This window comes from Piliocolobus tephrosceles, chromosome 4, assembly GCF_002776525.5.
Source record: "Piliocolobus tephrosceles isolate RC106 chromosome 4, ASM277652v3, whole genome shotgun sequence".
Taxonomy (NCBI): Eukaryota; Metazoa; Chordata; class Mammalia; order Primates; family Cercopithecidae; genus Piliocolobus; species Piliocolobus tephrosceles.
The window spans coordinates 64,112,960-64,137,363 of NC_045437.1; the positions used below are offsets into that span (position 1 = coordinate 64,112,960).

Here is a 24,404-nt window from a genome sequence, read left to right on the forward strand (position 1 = left end):
TGCCTATAATCCCCAGCTACTTGGCAGGCTGAGGCAGGAGAATCACTTGAACTCAGGAGGCAGAGGCTGCAGTGAGCCAAGATAGCACCAGTGTACTCCAGCCCGGGTGATAGAGCGAGACTCTGTCTCAAAAAAATAAATAAAATAAAATAAAATAAAATAAACAAACTTTGAAAACATTATGTGAAGAGAAAGAAGCCAGTTGCTCCAAACATATGAAATGTACAGACAAGGGAAAGCCACAGAGATCAAAAACAGGCTAATGATTAGCTAAGTCTGGGGGATGAGAAGGGAAAGGCTGGGGGAAAAGGGAGAATAACTGTTAATGTGTACTGGGTTTCTTTTTGGGATCATGAAAATATTTTGGAACTAGACAGTGGTGATGGCTGCACAACTCTGTAAATATACTGAAGACTTTTGAATTGTATATTTTAGATGAGTGAATTCTACAGCATGTAAATTATACTTAATGTCATACAAAAAAGATAAATATTTATTCAATTTTATCATATATCATCTAGACCTTTACATAGCTTGAGAAAAAAAACTAAGACAAAAAATGTCAGAGTAATTTGAATACACAATTTACACATAAAATTATCTCAAAGCAAAGTTCCAAATTACCTTTTGTTCCTCCTTTCCGCCCTTTCTGGTCTCCTTTGGCCAAATCACCTGCATCTCGAAGCACTTGCATTGCAGTATTAAAATTATCTTCTCTGAAGTCACCCTGGCGTCACAAATTTTTTCTGTGTAACTTCACTAATATTTAACCATAATTCAAACATTTTTAATACATAAGGCTTCCTCAAATAAAATAATTTAGTATAATAATGAAAGCCACTAAAATAGTCCAAACATGATCTGTGGTAAGAGGCATTAAAAGGTGAAAAAGAAGTAATAAAAAATGGAGAAAAGCAAAACATAAGATATCTGAAACATGTCCAGAACTCCTATTCTCTAGGCATTTTTAAATACTGGGAAAGAGGGAAATCTGATTCATGCATAAGAAAAACAAGTCTCAAATATAATGTTTGAAAAAAAAACACACAAAAAAATCAAGATTGATTAAAACTAAGACACAGAAATGTATCTCTGCCATTCTTCTCTAATTCCAAATTTTAAAAACACCAAGATATTAACAATAAAGCATGACATTATAGATTTAAAAAGCAGTTACTCTTACATTTTCATCAACCACAAGATGCAGGCCATCTCCCCCTGCTGGAAAAATGTAGTGTTGCAATGGAGTGGGTCGATAATCTGTGTAAATTACATGACAAGGCTGTAAAAAGAAAGAAATAATTAAACATACAGAATTTTATTTCTTCAAAATAAAACCATACCTTAGTCCAATCTAAAAGCTCTTAAGAAAATCAAGTAATGAATTCAACATTTCAAAGAGAAAATACTTCAAAAAACTCACTAAAACCCAGGCAAGAGAAAAATGTAGAAAAATTAGGTCTATGAAATTATACTACCATCTTCCCAACTTACCAATTCCCTAACTAGGGCTAAATACATGACCTGAGCATCAATTACCCATTACCTAGCCCTGGGATGCTGTAATTATGGAAAAGATGCTTATTTTTCTACAGAGGAGGAGTACAGTGATACAAAGGATCCATGAGCTAAAACGGAACTTTTCTGCCCCACCCAGGCTTTTCAAAACCTTAGTATAAAGCAGCAGGTTGATCTAGCTTCTCCCCAAGATCCATTGGGTTTTCCTACCCTACAGAAGCAATATGGGAGAATGTCATAAAAACACGATCAGGGAGCTTATAAACAGATAAATTCATGAGAGTATCAGTATAAAGGAAAATTAAGGGCAGAAAAATAAAAGCAAGAATAAATTCAGTATATATAAACAAATGCCTGTTACAAGCCTATACAGATGCTAAAGTCAGACTAGAAAGGCAAAACAGAAACAGTCAGTAAAAAGTTTGTGTTTACATGACAAAAATCAAATCAAATGCTCAAGAGATGCCCAGCTTTTCCTGGCACCAAAGCATTAGGGGAAATTCTGTGTACTCATGGATAACTATCTAAGTAAATGCAGTAGTTTCTAAACCTGGCAGATCATCAGATCAACTTGGGAAATTTTGAAAATAGGAGCTCCCAAGGCACTATTCCCTGAGATTTAGATATAGTGGGTTTGTGATGGGGCTCAGAAATCAACATTTCTAAAAAGCTAGTCAGTTGATTTTGATAAGCTGCTTGATTTGAGAAGTAGTTTACCATTAAAATTTTATTATTCTGGACAACATCAGGAAAAAAGCATAGGGAGAGTAGAGCAAGGCTAATCTGTAATATTTTGAAAATTGAAGACATCAAAAAGGAAGGAAAAATACCTGTTTATGTAAATGGCAAATCCATTCAGCAAACTGTCGGGCATTTGGAATAGTAGCCGAAAGAAAGACATAGTGGACGTTATCAGGAAGCAAAATAATAGTTTCTTCCCATACTACACCACGTTCTGAAAAAAATAAATATAAACTTTGGACTACAGTTGGACTACAGTGTCACTCTGTGATAGCATCTAAAATTACATTCTCTGAAGTTTTATAGTTAGAAATGCAGACTTTACCCAAGAATATTTTAAGCCATAGAACCTTACTGAAAACAATTTCTCACCATTAATCTATCCAGTAGAAAATTAGTAGACTAAACCACTATAAATACAATGTACTCTGAAATAGCCTACAAAGAGCAATTCCAGGGTTAATCTTTCCAAACAACCTAACAAGAGCCTCAATGACAAGGCAGCGGAACAGTATTTCTATTGCACAGCATTGAAAAGTAATGGTTACTGACTTGTAGAAAGTTGTAGCAACAAATTTAGAAGATACTATTACTATTCCAGATTGCATCCTTCACCCAAATTATCCTTGTGATCATCTGGAGATGAAAGAAAGACTTGATGAACGATAAAACTGTAAGTCATTTTTATTAAAATGGAAAAAGTTTGACAGTTTCCCTCCTAAAATAAATCAACAAAGGATTTCTGACTCCAAAACCAAAACAACTCTGTTAAGAGCTTAATTTTATAAATTTGGAAAGTGTGAAATATTCAAAGGGTAAATGATTTCTTAAATTCTATTACTTTCTCCATAAATACAGGCTGATTTAGTGAGCTAGTTTAAATAAAAACCAAATCTTAAGTGTGTACATATTAAACATTTAACTTTTCAATGTGTTTGTTAATGTTAACCCTGCCAGCACCCTAAAAATTCCAAGCATACTTACTTTTTCATTACGAGACTGTAACAGCCTAAGGGGCATTTGTAAGTTTTTATTTTTGTTCATTTTTATTTCATACTCCTCACTTTTTTTAAAACCATAAACATGTATTTTATAGTTACTGAACTAAATAAAAATCAGGAAAGTTAACTTTGCAAGCTAGAAGTTTTAGAAATTCTACAACATTAGTTCTATTGGTGAGCTCTCTATTAGAAGCATGCCAGCTTTTAATTTATTTTGCTTTATTTGAATTTGCATTCCTCACCCAGCAAAAGTTACTATTAAGGAGCTGTACTTGAATGAAATCTTAATGGAAAAATAATATCATGTTGTCCACAATTTAAAGAAGCAAGGCCAGGTGTGGTTCACGCCTGTAATCCCAGCACTTTGGGAGGCCAAGGTGGGAGGATCACGTGAGTCCAGGAGTTCAAGACCTGCCTGCTCAACATTGTGAGACACCATCTCTACTAATAAAATAAATAAAAATTAGCCAGGCATGGTGGTACACGCCTGTTGTTTCAGCTACTTGGGGAACTGAGATGGGAGATCAAGTCTGCAGTGAACCATGATGTGTAGTAACCAGGGCAACATAGTGAAACTCTGTTTCAAAAATAAATACATAAATAAATATAAAGAAGCAACAGTTTATTGAACCCGAGTCACACAAAAACTGGAAGCAAAATTTAACAATAACTTGCTCAAAATTCCTAATGTCATTCTAAAGGGAAACACATGATATATATTTCAACACTGAATATACCTGAATCTCTCATATAATGAATTTCATCAAATATAACCCAAGCAACTTCTCGCATAACTTCAGAACCTCTGTAAAGCATACTTCTCAAAATCTAAAGAAAAAAGTGAAGAATTTATTTAGTTGGATTCTGACATAACAGCTAATAGTTAGACAAAAGGTGTTTTTTCCAACGAGGAATTGTGGATGTTTTTTATTAAATGGAAATATTAAAATAATTTTAAAGGGTTACAGAACTTACTATTTAACAAATATTAACAAAAGTAATATTATATTGTTGTATATTTATATATTATATATTCCTTTTCTCATAAAAAACAAAGTAAATGGCTTCTAAACAGTTACTAATCAGATACAATCCACAGAGAATTATCACCCCTACTCTTCATATGTCTAGAATATGACACAACTTCCTTCTATATATAGCACCATCCCAAGATTCACACTTTCTAAAATATAAGTACAACTTAAATTATCCTCTATTCAAAACACTGGATCATCCCTGAGTGTTTGCCCATTTTTTTCTGCCTCGTTTTCTTGCAACATGGATACTTCCTGGCAACTGTTATCCTAATTTTTGGAGTTAATGAAAACCTTCCACAGATGAAAGAAAGTTTTGAAAATGAAAAATAAACTTCCATGAGGCGACAAAATGAAAAGTGAGCGATGCTTTTGGCTGGTTCTCCAAACTAGAAGCTAATTTATGCTCATCGGTATACCATGTCCTTGGAAAATGCAAAGATATAATTAAAGTATGTACAAAAATACTTAGTAAAGATAGCTAATCATGTCCAAAACTTAAGATATTATAAGTATATGCAAAACTTAACTGCAATTATGGGAAGAAGGTAAACATAATACTGTACTCTTTAGAAAATCAGTTACTCAGCCAGGTGCAGTGGCTCACACCTGTAATCCCAGCACTTTGGGAGGCCGAGGCAGGTGGATCCTGAGGTCAGGAGATTGAGACCATCCTGGCTAACATGGTGAAATCCCGTCTCTACTAAAAATACAAAAAATTAGCTGGGTGTGGTGGGGAGGGCCTGGAGGCTGAGGCAGGCGAATGGCATGAACCCAGGAGGCGGAGCTTGCAGTGAGCCGAGATCGTGCCACTGCACTCTAGCCTGGGTGACAGAGCGAGACTCCATCTCAAAAATAAATAAATAAATAAATAAATATCAGTTACTCGTCTACTTGTATCAACACTGAGATACAGAAGGCAAAGTCACATGAAGAGTCACTATTTACATAAAACTTCATTTCATGAAGTTCATAAAACTTCATTTACATAAAACATTCAAATCCTTAAAACTATGTATATAAAACCAATAAAATATTTTCATGTCACCGACAGTAATAAACTTTAAAAATACTTGAAGAAAAAATGTATCTATGAGACAAATAACAAAGTATGGTAATGTAGAAATTTAATATCAGAACATTTTAAGATAAATTTTATCCATTTTGGCTAAGTCTAATCAGAAAATAAAGTATTATACTTAAGTAGAGTAACCAATAAAACATCACATGTTCTAACTGAATAGTCACATTAATTTAATTAAAAACGAAGTCAGATGAGGCACTATATGAATTACCTCTGTGGTCATAACAAGACAAGATGCCGTAGGATTAATAGTAACATCACCAGTCATCAAACCAACGTCTTGAAATTCTTCATACATTTCACGGTATTTTTGGTTACTCAGAGCCTTAATTGGGCTGGTAAATATTACACGCTGCTTTTCCCTTAAGGCCAATGCAATGGCATACCTACAAATGTGAAAATAAATAATCATAAAACTTTTCCTTTAAATGATGACTTTAAAAGTTCTGTTAATATTTAAATTGCGTCCAAATTTTCCCTAATTACTTATCTTGAATGAACTTTGAAGAACAGTAACACCATATCTATTATACTAATAATTATAATAAATATGACAATGATCTAAAACCATTTTAACTCTGGTCACTTAATCACTAATACTAACAGATCACTAACAGTTACCCTATTTCTTGCAAGGAAAATACCTATGGTTCTAAGATGGGTCTACAAAAGTTCAGAGCCTCTGTTCATACATACACAGATGATAAAGTGCTTATAGCCCCTGGAGAATGAAGTGTTTCCTCAAGTTTCACAAATAAGTTAATCTATATGTATTCTTTTCCCACACATAACAGTTAACAAGTCAGTCCTCTGAAAATTATGGTAGGTTCTGACTATGGAAAATTTTTTCCATAGCTATTAACAGAACACAATAGAGCAGTTTTGTTGTTCTTTAAATATAGCATTAAACTTAACATTATAGTAGATCCTCCTTATTTAAGATTCAGCTCCTGCCCAGAATAGGCTTATTATAATGTATTTGGGGAAATAAAAATAACATTCATCCCAGCCATCCCCCAAAATAGTGAAATAAGCAATTTTTTAAAAATCGGGAAGTTGTCTAAACATCAAATATGAATTTTAAGAAACATACATGAAACAGAAATGCTACATACATTATCTAAACTTTTAAAGAAAAAAAATTGCAAGGTATAAAAAGAAACAGGAAGTATGATCCGCATGTAGGAAAAAAGAAGCAGTCACAAGAAACTGTCTCAAAAAGGAACCAAAACTATTAACAACATAATCAAATGGAAAGTCTACAGATTAGGCCGGGTGCAGTGGCTCGCACCTGTAATTCTAGCATTTATGGAGGCTGAGGTGGGTGGATCACATGAGGCCAGGAGTTCGAGACCAGACTGGCCAACATGGGGAAACGCTGTCTCTACTAAAAATACAAAAATTAGTCAGGTGTGGTGGTGTACATTTGTAATCTCAGCTACTTGGCAGGCTGAAGAAGGAGAATTGCTTGAATCCAGGAGGTGGAGGTTGCAGTGAGCCAATATCACGTCATTGTACTCCACCCTGGGGATAGAGTGAGACTCTGTCTCAAAAAGAAAGAAAGTCAGTCTACAGATTAACAATCAAAATGAAAAATTCACTAGATGGGCCTATAAGCAGATCTGTGATGACTGTTATCAATGAACATGAAGATAAATTGAGATAAATTATCAAATCTGAAGAGAAAAAGAAATAGAAGAAAAATAAGAGACACTTAGAGATCTGCAAGACATCCTCAAGTATCCCAAAGGAAATTCCAAAATGAGACAGAGGTAGGAAAAAAAAGTAACAACAAAAAACTTCATTTGTTTAAAAGACATTACTCTAGAGATCCAAGAAGCTCAATTAACACAGGAGTAAAAAGCAAAAAAGAACCATACCTAGAAACATCATAGTTAAACTGCTAAATGACAAAGCCAAAGAGAGTCTTTGAAAAACTGCAACAGAAAAACTCAACACATAAAAGAGAACAACATAATTAAGGCTGACTTCTCATCAGAAACAATGGAGTAGAATGAAACAGTATCACTAGAATGATGTATCTGGAGTTGAAGGAAAAAAAAATCTGTCAACCAGGAACTCTATATCCAGTGACACTGTCCTTCAAAAATGAAAGCAAAATAAAACTACTCTGTAAGACATATTTGTTAAAAACCCTTCAAACTGAAAGGAAATAAAACCATAAAACAGAATAATTAAGACTATTTATGTATATACAGGCATATATAAAACTTTTATCATTTAATATTTTTAGAAAACACAATTTAAAGCAATGATTATATTGTATTACAGATACCATATTACTAGATTTACAGCATATGTAGTTGAAATATATGAGAGTATTAAATAGTACAAAAATGAGAAGAAAATATTACGGCAAGTTTTCAGTATTTTTCATAAATTGTGATTGTGATTTAGTTAAACCTGCACACTGTAAGCCCCAAAATAATCACTAAAAACATAACTCAAAGAAAGCTAAAAAGTCAAAAGAGAAATTAAAACGGTACACTAAAAGATATTTGTTAAACAAAATAGAAGGCAGTAAAGGAGGAAAAATAAGGATTAAAAAAACATGAGAAATATACCAAAAGACTCCCAAAACCAACAACAAAAGGCAAATATAAATCCAACCATATCAATCATTAAATTAAATTACTGAAATTTCATGAAGTATTTTCTCTAAGCACAAATTAAATTAGAAATAAACGGCTAAGTATATGGAAAATCACGTTTGCAAAATAAACAACATACGAGGGAACCAAGAGAAATGAAAAAATGGAATGAAAATGAAACACAGTATTATCAGTTTACAGGATGCATTTTAAGCAGTACTAAGAGGGAAATTTTATAGTTTTATAGAAACACTTATATTAAACATAAAGAATTATCTAAAACTTCAAGAAATTTCTACACCAGGCACAGTGGCTCACAGCTGTAATCCCAGCACTTTGGGAGGCAGAGACGGGGGGGGGATTGCTGAGCCTAGGTGTTCAAGAGCAGCCTGGGCATCATGGCGAAATCCCATCTCTTAAAAAATATATATATACTTGGCCAGGTATGGTGGCTTGCACCTGTAATCCTAGCACTTTGGGAGGCTGAGGCAGGAGGACTGCCTGAGCCCAGAAGTTCAAGACCAGTCTGGGCAACACAGACCCTGTCTCTACAAAAAAAAAAAAAAAAAAAAAAAAAATCAAAATTAAATAAATAAATAAAATTTAAAAATTAGCTGGGTGTGGCAGCACATGTCTGTACTCCCAGCTACTAAGGAGGCTGAGGTGATGAGCCTGGGAAGTTGAGGCTGTAGTGAGCCATAATCATGCCATTGCATTCCAACCTGGTTGAGACGCTGTCTCATAAAAGAAAGAAAGAAATTTCTGGATAGACATGGTATACCAAAATTGGCTTTAAAAAACAGGAAATTAAATTAGGAACTAAAAATTTTCCCACAAAGAAATGCCTAGGCTTAAATGGCTTCACTAGTGAACCCTATCAAACATTTAAGAAGTATGCCAAATACACAGAGCCTTACGGAAAACAGACCAGGAGGGAACACTTCTAGCTTCCAGTTTACTTTAAGAGATCAGTATTATTCTAACACCAATGCCAAAGACTTTATAAGAAAATGACATACCATTAATCCTCATAATGACACAAAAGTCTAGAATAAAACAGAGTCAGCTCCCTACACATGCAGGTTCTGAGGACTGAAAATATACTACTGTATTTGTAAGATGAGGAACCCATGGATACAGAGAGACAACTATTCATATCTGAAGGTTCCACAGGGCCTACTGCAGAAATTTGAGCTTCTGCGGATTCTGCTATATGAGGGGGTCTGGGAACCAATCCTCCTCGGATAATGAGTGACAACCGTACTGGCAAACTGAAATTGGCAACATACACAAATGATCATCTGCCATAAACAACCAGATTTATTCTAGGAATACAAGGTTGGTTTAAAAATCAGAAAATTTAATATAGTACTCTAAGAGAATAAAAAGTTAATACGACATGATTTCCTCAATAGATGGAAAAATTCATTTCACAAAACACAACATATTTTGATAAAAATTCTCAATTTTTTGTTTACTTTCATTTATTCCCTACTAAGACCAGAAACAACTTCATTCTTATAAAGAGCAACCAGCAAAAAACAGCTAATATCATAATTAATGCTGAAAGACTGAACGTTTTCTTCCTCATATCAGAAATAAGGCAAGGATGTCCACTCTCACTACTATCCAATATTGTACTAGATATTGCCAATGCAATAAAAAAGACACACATATTGAAAAGGAAGTAAAACTGTCTTTTTTCACAGGCAATGTTACCATGTATATAGAAAGTCATATGGAATGTACGAAAAAGTTAATAAAACTTAAAGAAACATAATGAGGTTGCTGGATAAAATATCAATATATAGGCCGGGCGCGGTGGCTCACGCCTGTAATCCCAGCACTTTGGGAGGCCAAGGCGGGCAGATCATGAGGTCAGGAGATCGAGGCCATCCTGGCTAACACTGTGAAATCCCGTCTTTACTAAAAAATACAAAACAAAATTAGCCGGGTGTGGTGGCAGACGCCTGTAGTCCCAGCTACTCGGGAGGCTGAGGCAGGAGAATGGCATGAACCGGGGAGGCGGAGATTGCAGTGAGCCGAGATCGTGCCATAGCACTCCAGCCTGGGCGACAGAGCAGGATTCCGTCTCAAAAAAAAGAAAAAAAAAAAACAATTGTATTTCAACATACACACTATTGGCAATCCAAATATAACCTTAAGAAAAAATGTGCCGGGCGCGGTGGCTCAAGCCTGTAATCCCAGCACTTTGGGAGGCCGAGACGGGCAGATCACGAGGTCAGGAGATCGAGACCATCCTGGCTAACACGGTGAAACCCTGTCTCTACTAAAAACTACAAAAAACTAGCCGGGCAAGGTAGCGGGTGCCTGTAGTCCCAGCTACTCCAGGAGGCTGAGGCAGGAGAATGCCGTGAACCCGGGAGGCGGAGCTTGCAGTGAGCTGAGATCTGGCCACTGCACTCCAGCCTGGGGAACAGAGCGGGACTCCGTCTCAAAAAAAAAAAAAAAAAAAAAAAAATGTGGAGGCGGTACCCAAGATGGCCAAATAAGAACAGCTCCAGCCTCCAGCTCCCAGCCTGAGCCACACAGAAGACGGGTGATTTCTGCATTTTCAACCGAGGTACCAGATTCGTCTCACTGGGGCGTGTCAGACAGTCCATGCTGGTCAGTGGGTGCAGCCTGACCAAAGAGAGCTGAAGCAGGATGAGGCATCGCCTCACCTGGGAAGGGCAAGGGGGAAGGGAATTCCTTTTCCTAGCCAAGGGAAACTGAGACACACAACACCTGGAAAATTGGGTAACTCCCACCATAATACTGCGCTTTACCAAGGGTCTTAGCAAACGGCACACCAGGAGATTATATCCCACCTGGCCCAGAGGGTCCCACGACCACGGAGTCTCCCTCATTGATAGCAGAGCAGTCTGAGATCTAACTGCAAGGCGGCAGCCAAGCTGGGGGAGGGGTGCCTGCCATTGCTGAGGCTTAAGTAGGTAAACAAAGCTGCTGGGAAGCTCGAATTGGGTAGAGCCCACCACAGCTCAAGGAGGCCTGCCTGTCTCCGTAGACTCCTCCTCTGGGGACAGGGCATAGCTAAACAAAAAGGAGCAGAAACTTCTGCAGATGTAAATGTCCCTGTCTGACAGCTTTGAAGAGAGCAGTGGTTCTCCCAGCATGGAGGATGAGATCTGAGAACAGACAGTCTGTCTGCTCAAGTGCGTCCCTGACCCCTGAGTAGCCTAACCGGGAGACATCCCCCACTAGGTGCAGACCCACACCTCACACCTCACATGGCTGGGTACACCTGTGAGACGAAGCTTCCAGAGCAAGAATCAGACAGCAACACTTGCTGTTCAGCAATATTCTATCTTCTGCAGCCTCTGCTGCTGATATCCAGGCAAACCGGGTCTGGAGTGGACCTCAAGCAAACTCCAACAGATCTGCAGCTAAGGGTCCTGACTGTTAGAAGGAAAACTAACAAACAGAAAGGACACCCACAAAAAAATCTCATCAGTATGTCACTATCATCAAAGACCAAAGGCAGATAAAATCACAAAGATGGGGAAAAAGCAGTGCTGGAAATTCAAAAAATCAGAGCGCATCTCCTCCTCCAAAGGAACGCAGCTCATCACCAGCAATGGAACAAAGCTGGACGGGGAATGACATTGACAAGTTGAGAGAAGAAGGCTTCAGTCGATCAAACTTCTCAGAGCTAAAGGAGGAATTACGTACCCAGCACAAAGACACTAAAAACTTTGAAAAAAGAATGGAAGAATGGATAACTAGAATAATCAATGAAGACCATAAATGAACTGATAGAGATTAAAACCATGACATGAGAACTATGTGATGAATCCACAAGCTTCAGTAACTGACTCGATCAACCGGAAGAAAGAGTATGAGTGATTGAAGATCAAATGAATGAAATGAAGCGAGAAGAGAAACCAAAAGAAAAAAGAAGAAAAAGAAATGAACAAAGCCTCCAAGAAAAATGGGATTATGTGAAAAGACCAAATCTACGTCTGATTGGTGTGCCTGAAAGTGACAGGGAAAATGGAATCAAGTTGGAAAACACTCTGCAAGATATCTCCAGGAGAACGTTCCCGACCTAGTAAGGCAGGTCAACATTCAAACTCAGGAAATACAGAGAACACCACAAAGATAATCCTCAAGAAGAGGAACTCCAAGACATATAATGGTCAGAGTCACCAAAGTTGAAATGAAGGAAAAAATGTTAAGGGCAGCCAGAGAGAAAGGCTGGGTTACCCACAAAGGGAAGCCCATCAGAATAACAGCAGATCTCTCGGCAGAAACTCTACAAGCCAGAAGAGACTAGGGGCCAATATTCAATATTCTTAAAGAATTTTCAACCCAGAATTTCATATTCAGCCAAACTAGGTTTCATAAGTGAAGGAGAAATAAAATCCTTTACAGACAAGCAAATGCTTAGAGATTTTGTCACCACCAGGCCTGCCCTACAAGAGATCCTGAAGGAAGCACTAAACATGAAAACGAACAACAGGTACCAGCCATTGCAAAAACATGCCAAAATGTAAACACCATCGAGGCTAGGAAGAAACTGCATCAACTAACAAGCAAAATAACCAGCTAATATCATAATGACAGGATCAAGTTCACACATAACAATATTAACCTTACATGTAAATGGACTAAATGGTCCAATTAAGAGACACAGACTGACAAATTGGGTAAAGAGTCAAGACCCATCAGTTTGCTGTATTCAGGAGACAAGTCTCACATGCATAGACACACATAGGCTCAAAATTAAGGGATGGAGAAAGATCTACCAAGCAAATGGAAAACAAAAAAAAAGCAGGGGTTGCAATCCTAGTCTCTGATAAAATAGACTTTAAACCATCAAAGATCAAAAGAGACAAAGAAGGCCATTACATAAGGGTAAAGGGATCAATTCATCAGGAAGAGCTAACTATCCTAAATATATATGCACCCAATACAGGAGCACCCAGATTCATAAAGCAAGTCCTTAAGAGGCTTACAAAGAGACTTAGACTCCCATGCAATAATAATGGGAGACTTTAACACCCCACTGTCAACATTAGACAGATCAATGAGACAGAACGTTAACAAGGATATTCAGGAACTGAACTCACCTCTGCACCAAGCAGACCTAACAGACATCTACAGAACTCTCCACCCCAATTCAACAGAATATACATTCTTCTCGGCACCACATCGCACTTATTCCAAAATTTGACTACATAGTTGGAAGTAAAGCACTCCTCAGTAAATGTAAAAGGACAGAAATTATAACAAACTGACTCTCTGACCACAGTGCAATCAAACTAGAACTCAGGACTAAAAAACTCAATCACAATCGCTCAACTACATGGAAACGAAACAACATGCTCCTGAATGACTACTGGGTACACAATGAAATTAAGGCAGACATAAAGATGTTCTTTGAAATCAATGAGAACAAAGATACAACATACCAGAATCTCTGGGACACATTTAAAGCAGTGTGTAGAGGGAAATTTATAGCACTAAACGCCCACAAGAGAAAGCAGGAAAGATCTAAAATTGACACCCTAACATCACAATTAAAAGAACTAGAGAAGCAAGAGCAAACACATTCAAAAGCTAGCAGAAGGCAAGAAATAACTAAGATCAGAGCAGAACTGAAGGAGATAGAGACACAAAAAACCCTCAAAACATCAATGAATCCAGGAGCTGGTTTTTTGAAAAGGTCAACAAAAATGATAGACCACTAGCAAGACTAATGAAGAAGAAACGAGAGAAGAATCAAATAGACGAAATAAAAAATGATAAAGGGGATATCACCACCGACCCCACAGAAATACAAACTACCATCTGAGAATACTATAAACACCTCTATGCAAATAAACTAGAAAACCTAGAAGAAATGGATAATTTCCTGGATGCTTACATTCTCTCAAGACTAAACCAGGAAGAAGCTGAATCCCTGAATAGACCAATAGCAGGCTCTGAAATTGAGGCAATAATTAATAGCCTACCAACCAAAAAAAGTCCAGGACCAGAAGAATTCACAGCCGAATTCTACCAAAGGTACAAGGAGGAGCTGGTACCATTCCTTCTGAAACTATTCCAATCAACAGAAAAAGAGGAATCCTCCCTAACTCATTTTAAGAGGCCAACATCATCCTGATACCAAAGCCTGGCAGAGACACAACAAAAAAAGAGAATTTTAGGCCAATATCCCTGATGAACATCGATGCAAAAATCCTCAATAAAATACTGGCAAACCGAATCCAGCAGCACATCAAAAAGCTTATCCACCATGATCAAGTGGGCTTCATCCCTGGGATGCAAGGGTGGTTCAACATATGCAAATCAATAAATATAATCCCGCATATAAACAGAACCAAAGACAAGAACCACATGATTATCTCAATAGATGCAGAAAAGGCTTTTGACAAAATTCAACAGTCCTTCATGCTAACAACTCTCAATATATTTGGTATTGATGGAACATATCTCAAAATAATAAGGGCTATTTATGACAAACCCACAGCTAATATCATACTGAATGGGCAAAAACTGGAAGTATTCCCTTTGAAAACTGGCACAAGACAGGGATGCCCTATCTCACCACTCCTATTCAACATAGTGTTGGAAGTTCTGGCTAGGGCAATCAGGCAAGAGAAAATCAAGGGTATTCAGTTAGGAAAAGAAGAAGTCCAATTGTCCCTGTTTGCAGATGACATGATTGTATATTTAGAAAACCCCATCGTCTCAGCCCAAAATCTCCTTAAGCTGATAAGCAACTTCAGCAAAGTCTCAGGATACAAAATCAATGTGCAAAAATCACAAGCATTCTTATACACCAGTAACAGACAAACAGAGAGCCAAATCATGAATGAACTCCCATTCACAATTGCTTCAAAGAGAATAAAATACCTAGGAATCCAACTTACAAGGGATGTAAAGGACCTCTTCAAGGAGAACTACAAACCACTGCTCAGTGAAATAAAAGAGGACACAAACAAATGGAAGAACATTCCATGCTCATGGATAGGAAGAATCAATATCGTGAAAATGGCCATACTGCCCAAGGTAATTGATAGATTCAATGCCATCCTCATTAAGCTACCAACAGCTTTCTTCACAGAATTGGAAAAAACTGCTTTAAAGTTTATATGGAACCAAAAAAGACCCCGCATTGCCAAGATAATCCTAAGCCAAAAGAACAAAGCTGGAGGCATCACGCTACCTGACTTCAAACTATACTACAAGGCTACAGTAACCAAAACAGCATGGTACTGGTACCAAAACAGAGATATAGACCAATGGAACAGAACACAGCCCTCAGAAATAATACCACATATCTACAGCCATCTGATCTTTGACAAACCTGAGAAAAACAAAAAATGGGGAAAGGATTCCCTATTTAATAAATGGTGCTGGGAAAATTGGCTAGCCATAAGTAGAAAGCTGAAACTGGATCCTTTCCTTACTCCTTACACAAAACTTAATTCAAGATGGATTAGAGACTTAAATGTTAGACCTAAAACCATAAAAACCCTAGAAGAAAACCCAGGTAATACCATTCAGGACATAGGCATGGACAAGGACTTCATGTCTAAAACACCAAAAGCAATGGCAACTAAAGCCAAAATTGACAAACAGGATCTAATTAAACTAAAGAGCTTCTGCACAGCAAAAGAAACTAGTATCAGAGTGAACAGGCAACCTACAGAATGGGAGAAAATTTTTGCAATCTACTCATCTGACAAAGGGCTAATATCCAGAATCTACAGAGAACTCAAACAAATTTACAAGAAAAAAACAACCCCACCAAAAAGTGGGCAAAGGATATGAACAGACACTTCGCAAAAGAAGACATTCATACAGCCAACAGACACATGAAAAGATGTTCATCATCACTCGCCATCAAAGAAATGCAAATCAAAACCACAATGAGATACCATCTCACACCAGTTAGAATGGCAATCATTAAAAGTCAGGAAACAATAGGTGCTGGAGAGGATGTGGAGAAATAGGAACACTTTTACACTGTTGGGGGGATTGTAAACTAGTTCAACCATTATGGAAAACAGTATGGCGATTCCTCAAGGATCTAGAACTAGAAGTACCATATGACCCAGCCATCCCATTACTGGGTATATACCCAAAGGATTATAAATCGTGCTGCTATAAAGACGCATGCACACGTATGTTTATTGCGGCACTGTTCACAATAGCAAAGACTTGGAACCAACCCAAATGTCCATCAATGACAGACTGGATTAAGAAAATGTGGCACATATACACTAGGGAATACTATGCAGCCATAGAAAAGGATGAGTTCATATCCTTTGTAGGGACATGGATGCAGCTGGAAACCATCATTCTCAGCAAACTATCAAAAACAGAAAATCAAACACCACATATTCTCACTTGTAGGTGGGAATTGAACAATGAGATCACTTGGACACAGGAAGGGGAGCATCACACACTGGGGCCTGTTGTGGGGATGGTGGAGGGGGGAGGGAGAGCATTAGGAGATATACTTAATGTAAATGACTAGTTAATGGGTGCAGCACACCAACATGGCACATGTATACTTATGTAACAAACCTGCACGTTGTGCACATGTACCCTAGAACTTAAAGTATTAAAAAAAAAAATTACAAAAAAAAAAAAGAAAAAATGTGATTCACAATAGCATAAACAGAAATACTTAGGAATAGGTTTAAGAAAACATGTATAATACCTATACACCGAAAACTGCAAAATGTTGCTAACAGAAATTAAAGCTGACCTACATAATGGAGAAATATACCATTTTCATGGATTGAAAAAGTCAGTATTGTTAAAATGATAATTTTCCCCAAATTAATTTATAAGTTCAATAAAATCCCTATCAAAATTAAAATGGGCTTGCTGGTTGGAAATTCACAAGCTAATCTTAAAATGCTATTGGAAATACAAAAGACCTAGAAGTGCCCAGTTTTTAAAAAGAAAGAAGTTATAAGATTCTCATTACCTAATATCAATACCTACTATAAAGCCACAGTAATCAAAATAGTGTACTAGTGTAAAGACATAACAGAAAGTCCAGAAACAATCCAACACAATTTACGGGTAATTTCTCAGAATTCAATTCAATGGGAAAAGATAGTACTTTCAATTGGAACAATTATATATCCAAATACAAAAAGGTAAATTGAGACCCTTTCCTCACATGTTACAGGAAAAGTAACTTGAGAAGAATCACAGATCTAAATGGAAGAACTAATACTATGAAATTGCAAGAGGAAAATGAAGAAGAAAATATTTGTGATTTTGGGATAGGCAAAATCACAATTAGGTAATTCTTAGGTATACCAATTGTATGATCAATCTATAAAATATTAAGAAATTAAACATTTAAATTAAAATGCTTTCTCTACAAAGATAGTCATCAAGAAAACTGAGATAAGTCACAGAATGAAAAACATACTTATAAATCGCATCTGCTTTTAAAAAAAACTTGTATGCTAATAAAGAATTCTTACAATGCAATTAAGACCAACAACCCAATTTAATACACCAGCAAGACTGAAATAGACAATTCAAAGATATATAAAGCAATGATAAACATGAAATGATGCTTAACATCCTTAGTCATCACAGAAATGCACATTAAAACTACTCTGTGACATCACTGAAATGGGTATAATAAAAAAAGACAATACCAAGAGTAGGCAAGGATGCAGAGAAACTGGCACCCTCATACATTTCTGGTAGGAATATAAAATAGTACAGCCACATTAAAAAATAGTTCAGCAGTCTCCTCAACAGTTAAATACATATTTTCCATAAAATACAGCAATTACATTCTTAGGTATCTACTTTACCTAAGAGAAATGAAAACATAGGTCCACTTAGAGACCTGCACATGAAAGTTTTTACATCAGTATTATAATGGCCAAAAGATGATCAGTGTTTGCCTGTGGCTAGAGATAGGAATGGGTTTGAATGCAAACACACACAAGAGAACTGAATAGATGTTTTTTAAAACTGGTAAGGGTGCACAATTGTACCGATTTACTAAAACTCACTCAACTACATATTTATGATAGACAAATTTAATGGTAAGTAAATTATATAATAAAGCTATTCACACAGAATAAAAAAATCAGCAGTGTCAGAAAAAGTATTTGGTTTACATACCTAAACAACCTGATACCAACATGTTAGTCCTAGTACCAGGTTTATAAATAAAATGTTGTAACCTGCTACAGCTAAGAGCTGAAGTAGGAGTTTACCTAAAGTCCTTTAATTACTAGGGAAAATCTTTATGTGAGATCCATGAACCACTCCTTGAAATTGTAACATCTGGTGTGCATATACAATTATGTACCTAATCAGGTTTACTTTCTACTGAAGTGAAATTCACATAACATAAAATTAACCATTTTAAAGTGTATATTTCAGTGGCATTTAGTACATCCATAGTGTTACACAGCCAGTACCTCCATCTAATTCCAGTACTTTAATCATCTCCCAAAAAACTCTGTACTCACTAAGGAGTTATTCTTTACTCCCCTTCTCTCACTAGTCCCTGGCCCCCACCAATATGCTTTCTTTCTCTATGGACTTACCTATTCTGGATATTTCACATAAATGGAATCATACAACAAAGCAATTTTTTTGACTCCAACTTCTTTTAGTAGGCATAATGTTTTTGAGCATGTATCAGCACTTCATTCCTTTTTATGGCTGAGTAATATTCCACTGTCTGGATATACCACAACTTATTTATCCATTCATCATCCACTGATGGACATCTGGATTGTCTGGATTGTTTCTACCTTTTGGCTATTGTGAATAGTGCTGCTGTGAAGATTTGTTTAGGTACCTGTTATCAATTATTTGGTGGTACAAATCTAGGAGTAGAATTGCTGGGTCATATGATAATTCTACACGTAACTTTTTGAAGAATTGCCAGACTGTTTTCCACAGCAAACCTCAACGGGTTTTCAAGTATCTACAACCCTGGTGAATTTCTTAAATTCTCTTTATGATTTCCTAGCCCAAGTTTTACAGCAGGTTTCAGTATATCTATATGAAAACTTCCCTCTACAGAAAAATCTCTCCTCTTATAGGAAAAATGAAAGCAAGGTTACACTAATGGCCAAAATTTGAATTAGTATACATATGCTGGCTTTAAATGCATAAAGCACCAAACATACTGCAATTAAATTAGTTTCTCTAAGTGAAAAAATAATTGAACTAAGAGTAGTCAAATCTCTTCTTCTATACCTGTGCCTTAGGAGGAAACCGGTTTGTGACTTAAGCACCTTCTGAACAGGAGTGGACTCTTAAGAAATTCCACGGAACATAACTAGGGTGATAGAGAACCATAATGTGTTTACGGCTGAGAAACAGATAAAGACTACTCTGCAACTGGCTGATACTGCTGAGATGACACTATAAGATACAAACTTCACTCCTCTAACTCAACAAAGAGAAAAACTGAGACTTACACAGCTAAGTCAAGGTCTGGAAGGAATGAATACAGTGACTAGATAAGCCCTGACCAGGAATACAAAATTATTCAGCACCTAACAAGGTAAAATTCACAATGTTTTAGTATCAATAAAAAAGTGCAAGGTATGCAAAAAAGCAGGAAAATATAACCTGTAATGACAAGGGAAAAAAAATCAGTAAGAACAAATCTGAAAATGAGACAGATGACGGAATTAGGAATTAATAACACAATGATCTGATAAGCCAAGGTCTGGAAGGAACTAATAATAAATAAGATAACCAGATAAGGAAAAAAATATTCCAGGATTCATGAATTATTCTGACCACTGCTATGATTTAAATGGCCCCTACAAAATGTATGTAGAAATTTAATTGCCAAAGTAATGGTATTTGGAAGTAGGGCCTTTAAGAGGTGATGAGGTCACGAAAGCTCCATCTTCATGAATATACTAATTATATTATCTTGGGAGGGGATTATCAAGGGGGTGGGCCCCAGTTAAAAGGACAAGTTTGCCCCAATTTCCTCTCCCTTTCTTGCCATGGGATGACTCTCACCAGAGGCCTGTGCCATGCTCTTGGTTTTCTCAGCTTCCAGATCCATGAGCTACATAAACTTCCTTTCTTTATAAATTACCCAGTCTGTGGTATTCTGTTATAGCAGAATATAGCAACAGAAAATAGACTAAGATAACCACCATGCCAAGGTGAAATGGCTGATGAACAGGATGATTGATGCCATTTTTTATCTGTTTCTTTTCTCTACAGTCTTCTTTACTCTTTAAGTATCTCCTGTTAAGAGTACCTAACTCAGCTACTCCACTGGAAAAGTCATAGAGAAATATGTTATAAATTGTAAAAGTTAAACCAAAAGAGTCAATCTACAAGAGACTGCAAAATGCCATCCACATCAATAAGCACCATCCATCCACTTTTAGAATGGTCCAGTGCCTATCAAACATTAATATTCATCACCTGGTGATCTTGTCACAATGTAGATTCTGAAGCAGCAGTTACAGGGTGGGGCTAGAGATTCTGCCTAACAAGTTCCCAGGTATTATCAAGGACTATACTTTGAGTAGCAAGACTACATAATCTTGGTTATCAAATAAATTTTAGAAGAACAGGAACCTACCAAAATACGTGAACTATTGTAGTAATACATAATGTACATTAAAAATAACACAGAAAACATCCACTTACACCAAGATGGAGTAATAGAAACTGGCTTTACCCACCCACCGGAAACAATGATAAACAGAACAAAATATATGAAACAGTGGTTTCATACACTGGATATAAGAACAGTAAGCCCCAAGAGAGAGAAAACAAAGTAGGTAATCCAAAATTACTGCCTAGATTTTCCAAACTGCAGTTCTAAGATGGGGGACCAAGGTAAACCCTGGAAATTTCCCTAAGTTGAACAGACCAAAATCGTAGTCTGTGAAGGAAAGGGAGCTGGAGTTTGCAGGGCAGAATACCAGAGAAGACAACTGCAAAGAGAAGGCTCTGAAAATCTGGTGAGCATCTGCAAGTCTCCAGGTAGTAATGATCCGTGAATAAGTCTTAAGAAATTATCTGAGGCCAGGGAAAAGCCAACCAAGAGGAGAAGAGATAAAAATGATCAATTCGTACACATGACTGGCAGAAATGTGGTTTCCCACCAGCTAGAATGGAAAACCTCAGAATTCACAAGACACTGCATAGAATACTGAGAAGAATACTGACTAAGTAGTGGGGAAAATCAGCCCTAGCTTAATGCTATTCTGGTCATGCCTAAAAAAGTCATAAAAGTAAGCCTCAAAACGATATTTTTTCCAAGCAACTTAATTATACCTCAGAACAAATCTCATAAATATGTACAAAAATGCAAAAGTATTCAGCACCCAACAAGGTAAAACTCACAACGTTTTGGCATGTAATAAAAAAGTATCAGGTATGTCAACACGCAGGAAAACACAGTCTATAATGAAATTTTTTTAAAAATCAATAAAATCAGATCCAAAAATGAGACAGATGATAGAATTAGTAAACAAGGATATTAAAAGTTACTATAACAGTACTCTATATGCTCAAGAAAGTTGAGGAAAATTAAACAGCACATTAAGTAAAAATACGGAAAACACCAAAAGACCCAAATCAAAATTTTACAGATGAAAACTCTAAGTGTCTGAGGTTAAAAAACACACTGGCTAGTATTAAAAGCAGATTAAGATATTGCAATTAAAAAAAAAACAGTGAGGCCGGGCGCAGAGGCTCAAGCATGTAATCCCAGCACTTTGGGAGGCCAAGACGGGCGGATCACGAGGTCAGGAGATCAAGACCATCCTGGCTAACCCAGTGAAACCCCGTCTCTACTAAAAAATACAAAAAACTAGCAGGGTGTGGTGGCGACGCCTGTAGTCCCAGCTACTCGGGAGGCTGAGGCAGGAGAATGGCGTGAACCCGGGAGGCGGAGCTTGCAGTGAACTGAGTTCACGCCACCGCACTCCAGCCTGGGCGACAGAGCGAGACTCCGTCTCAAAAAAAAAAAAAAAAAAAAAAAAAAGTGAATAAACCTGAAGTCACAGCAATAGAAACTATCCAAAATGAAACACAGAAACCAAAAATAAAATTATAATAAATAAGCACAGCTTCAGTGGGCTGTGAACAACTTAAAGGGGCCTGATGTAAGTATAACTGGAGTCCTCAAAGAAATAAAGGTAGGGGCAATATTTGCATTAAAAAATGTCTGAAATTTCCCCAAATTTAATGAAAACTATAATAAATCCACACTTCTAAGAAACACTACAAACTCAAGTATAAGAAACATGGGGGGGAAAAAAACTATCTCAGTCACATTACAATCAAGAAGTCAGTGATTTAAAAAAAAAAAACCAAAGAAGCAGGAAAGTCAATCCATCAAAGAGACCAGGAAATAACACAGATAAAAGTAGTAACAAGGACATTTCAAGTTTTTGTAACTGTACCCTATCTGTTCAAGCAGATAGGACTGCATTCCTATAAACCAGAAATAGAAGAAAACATTAAGAAAAAAAAGGAAGCTAAAAAAAGCTAAGACACGGAAGAAAACAAAAATAAATTGAACTTCTAGTAAAGAAAATATAATATCTGAGATGAAAAATGCATTCAGTTCATGCCTGTAAGCGCAGCCTTTTGGGAGACCAAGGCAGGAGAATCACCTGAGCCCAGGAGTTTGAGACCAGTGTAGGCAACATAGCAAGATTTCATCTCCACAAATTATCAAAAACTTAGCCAGTCATGGTGGCGCATGCCTGTGGTCCCAGCTACTCAGGAGGCTGAGATGGACTGCTTGAGCCCAGAAGTTTCAGAATGCAAATGAGCTGTGTTTGTGCCATTGCACTCCAGCCTGGGTGACAGAGCAAGACCCTGCCTCAAAAAAAAAAAAAAAAAAAAAAAGCAGCACTCAATGAGATTAACAGCAGATTAGAAAATTTAGAAGCAAAGATTAATAAATTTAAAGACATTGCATCAAAAATGATCCAAAACTGAAACTCAAAAGAAAAAAAAATGAATATAGTATCAGTGAGTATTGAGACAACTTTAAGTGGCCCAATATAGAGTCCTTGAACAAGAGCACTGAGGACTGCAAAAACAAACCCTAAGACAAGAAAAAAACATGCAAAAATAACACCAAAGTACATAAAAAACAAACTGCTTAAAATCAATGATCAAAATAAATATTAAAAGCAGCCAGAGGAAAAAAGACACATTCTGTACAGAGGATCAAAGGTATATTGGGATTTCTTGTCACAAACTATGCAAGTCAAAAGCCAGTCTTAAAAGAAAATTACAATTCTATACCAAAGGAAAATACCTCTCAAAAATAAAAAAGTAAAAGATCTTCTCATCAGTAGAACTGCACTATAATAAAATGCTAAAGGCATTTCTTCAGATAGAAGGGAAATGATGCTGTACAGAAAACAAGATCAAACGTCACTTATCAGACATGTCAAATTATTTAAGAAACATATTTATTTAAGAAACATATCAAAAACATGGCCAGGCATGGTAGCTCATGCCTGTAATCCCAGCAATTTGGGAGGCCAAGGTGGGACGACTGCTTGACCCCAGGAGTTTGAGACCCTGTGTTGTCTCTAAACAAAAATAAAAAATTAGACAGGTGTGACAGTGCATGCCTTTAGTACCATCTACTAGGGAGGCTGAGGCAGGCAGATTGCCTGAGCCCAGAGGTCAAGGCTGCAGCGAGCCATGACTGCACAGAAGAAAAAAAAAAAAAAAAAAAAAAATCACATCAATAGATGCAAAAAAAGCACTTGACAAAATCTAGTATCTAAATATTTTATACACATATACATACATACGCAAACAAAATCTCTGCAAACTAGGAACAGAAATTCCTCAAACTGATAAATAAAAAGCATCTGTGAAAAACCAACAGGTAATATCATGCTTCACAATGAAAGCCTGAGTGTTTTTCTCCTAACATGAGGAACAAGAAAAGAATGTCCTCTTTTATTACTTCAATTAAACACCGTATTAAAGGTTCAATAAGACAAGACATTGTTCAAGAGGGACAAGTAAAACCATCTTCACTTGCAGAAATTAAACAAACAACAAAAAAGAAACTTCTAAAGAGTGAAATAAGACACAAAGTGATTTTAAAAAGAAAGCTACTCACTCAGCGCATACTGTTTTTCCCGCTGATGTATGTGCAGATACTAGAACAGACTGATTATTGTCAACACACTGAATGGCTTCTCTTTGAAAAGCATCAAGAATGAATGGGTATTCCTATAAAAACAAAATATTAATATCTGCATAAAAACATCTAGTCGTATCAGAGCATACTTAAAATCAAAACACAAGCAGGCTACCCCCCAAAACATTCTGGGAGTATTCCTTTATAATTCTATTTAGAAAACATACTACACATTAGTGAAAATAAGGAACAGTAAACTACATTTTTGCCCAA

At 36.7% G+C, this 24,404-nt stretch overlaps 1 protein-coding gene across 2 annotated transcripts in view; it reads right to left on the reverse strand.

Annotated features, from left to right (window-relative positions):
• The window catches only part of MTREX (Mtr4 exosome RNA helicase), a 128,975-nt gene that overhangs the window by 83,925 nt on the left and 20,646 nt on the right, over positions 1–24,404 (reverse strand). For both annotated transcript variants that reach the window (XM_023210530.2, XM_023210531.1), the window contains 6 exons: positions 24,111–24,223; positions 5,590–5,764; positions 3,998–4,088; positions 2,349–2,473; positions 1,184–1,282; positions 625–727 (listed from right to left, as the gene is read on the reverse strand). In XM_023210530.2, coding sequence (XP_023066298.1) covers positions 625–727; positions 1,184–1,282; positions 2,349–2,473; positions 3,998–4,088; positions 5,590–5,764; positions 24,111–24,223 — 706 coding nt within the window. The remainder of the gene's footprint in view (positions 1–624; positions 728–1,183; positions 1,283–2,348; positions 2,474–3,997; positions 4,089–5,589; positions 5,765–24,110; positions 24,224–24,404) is intronic.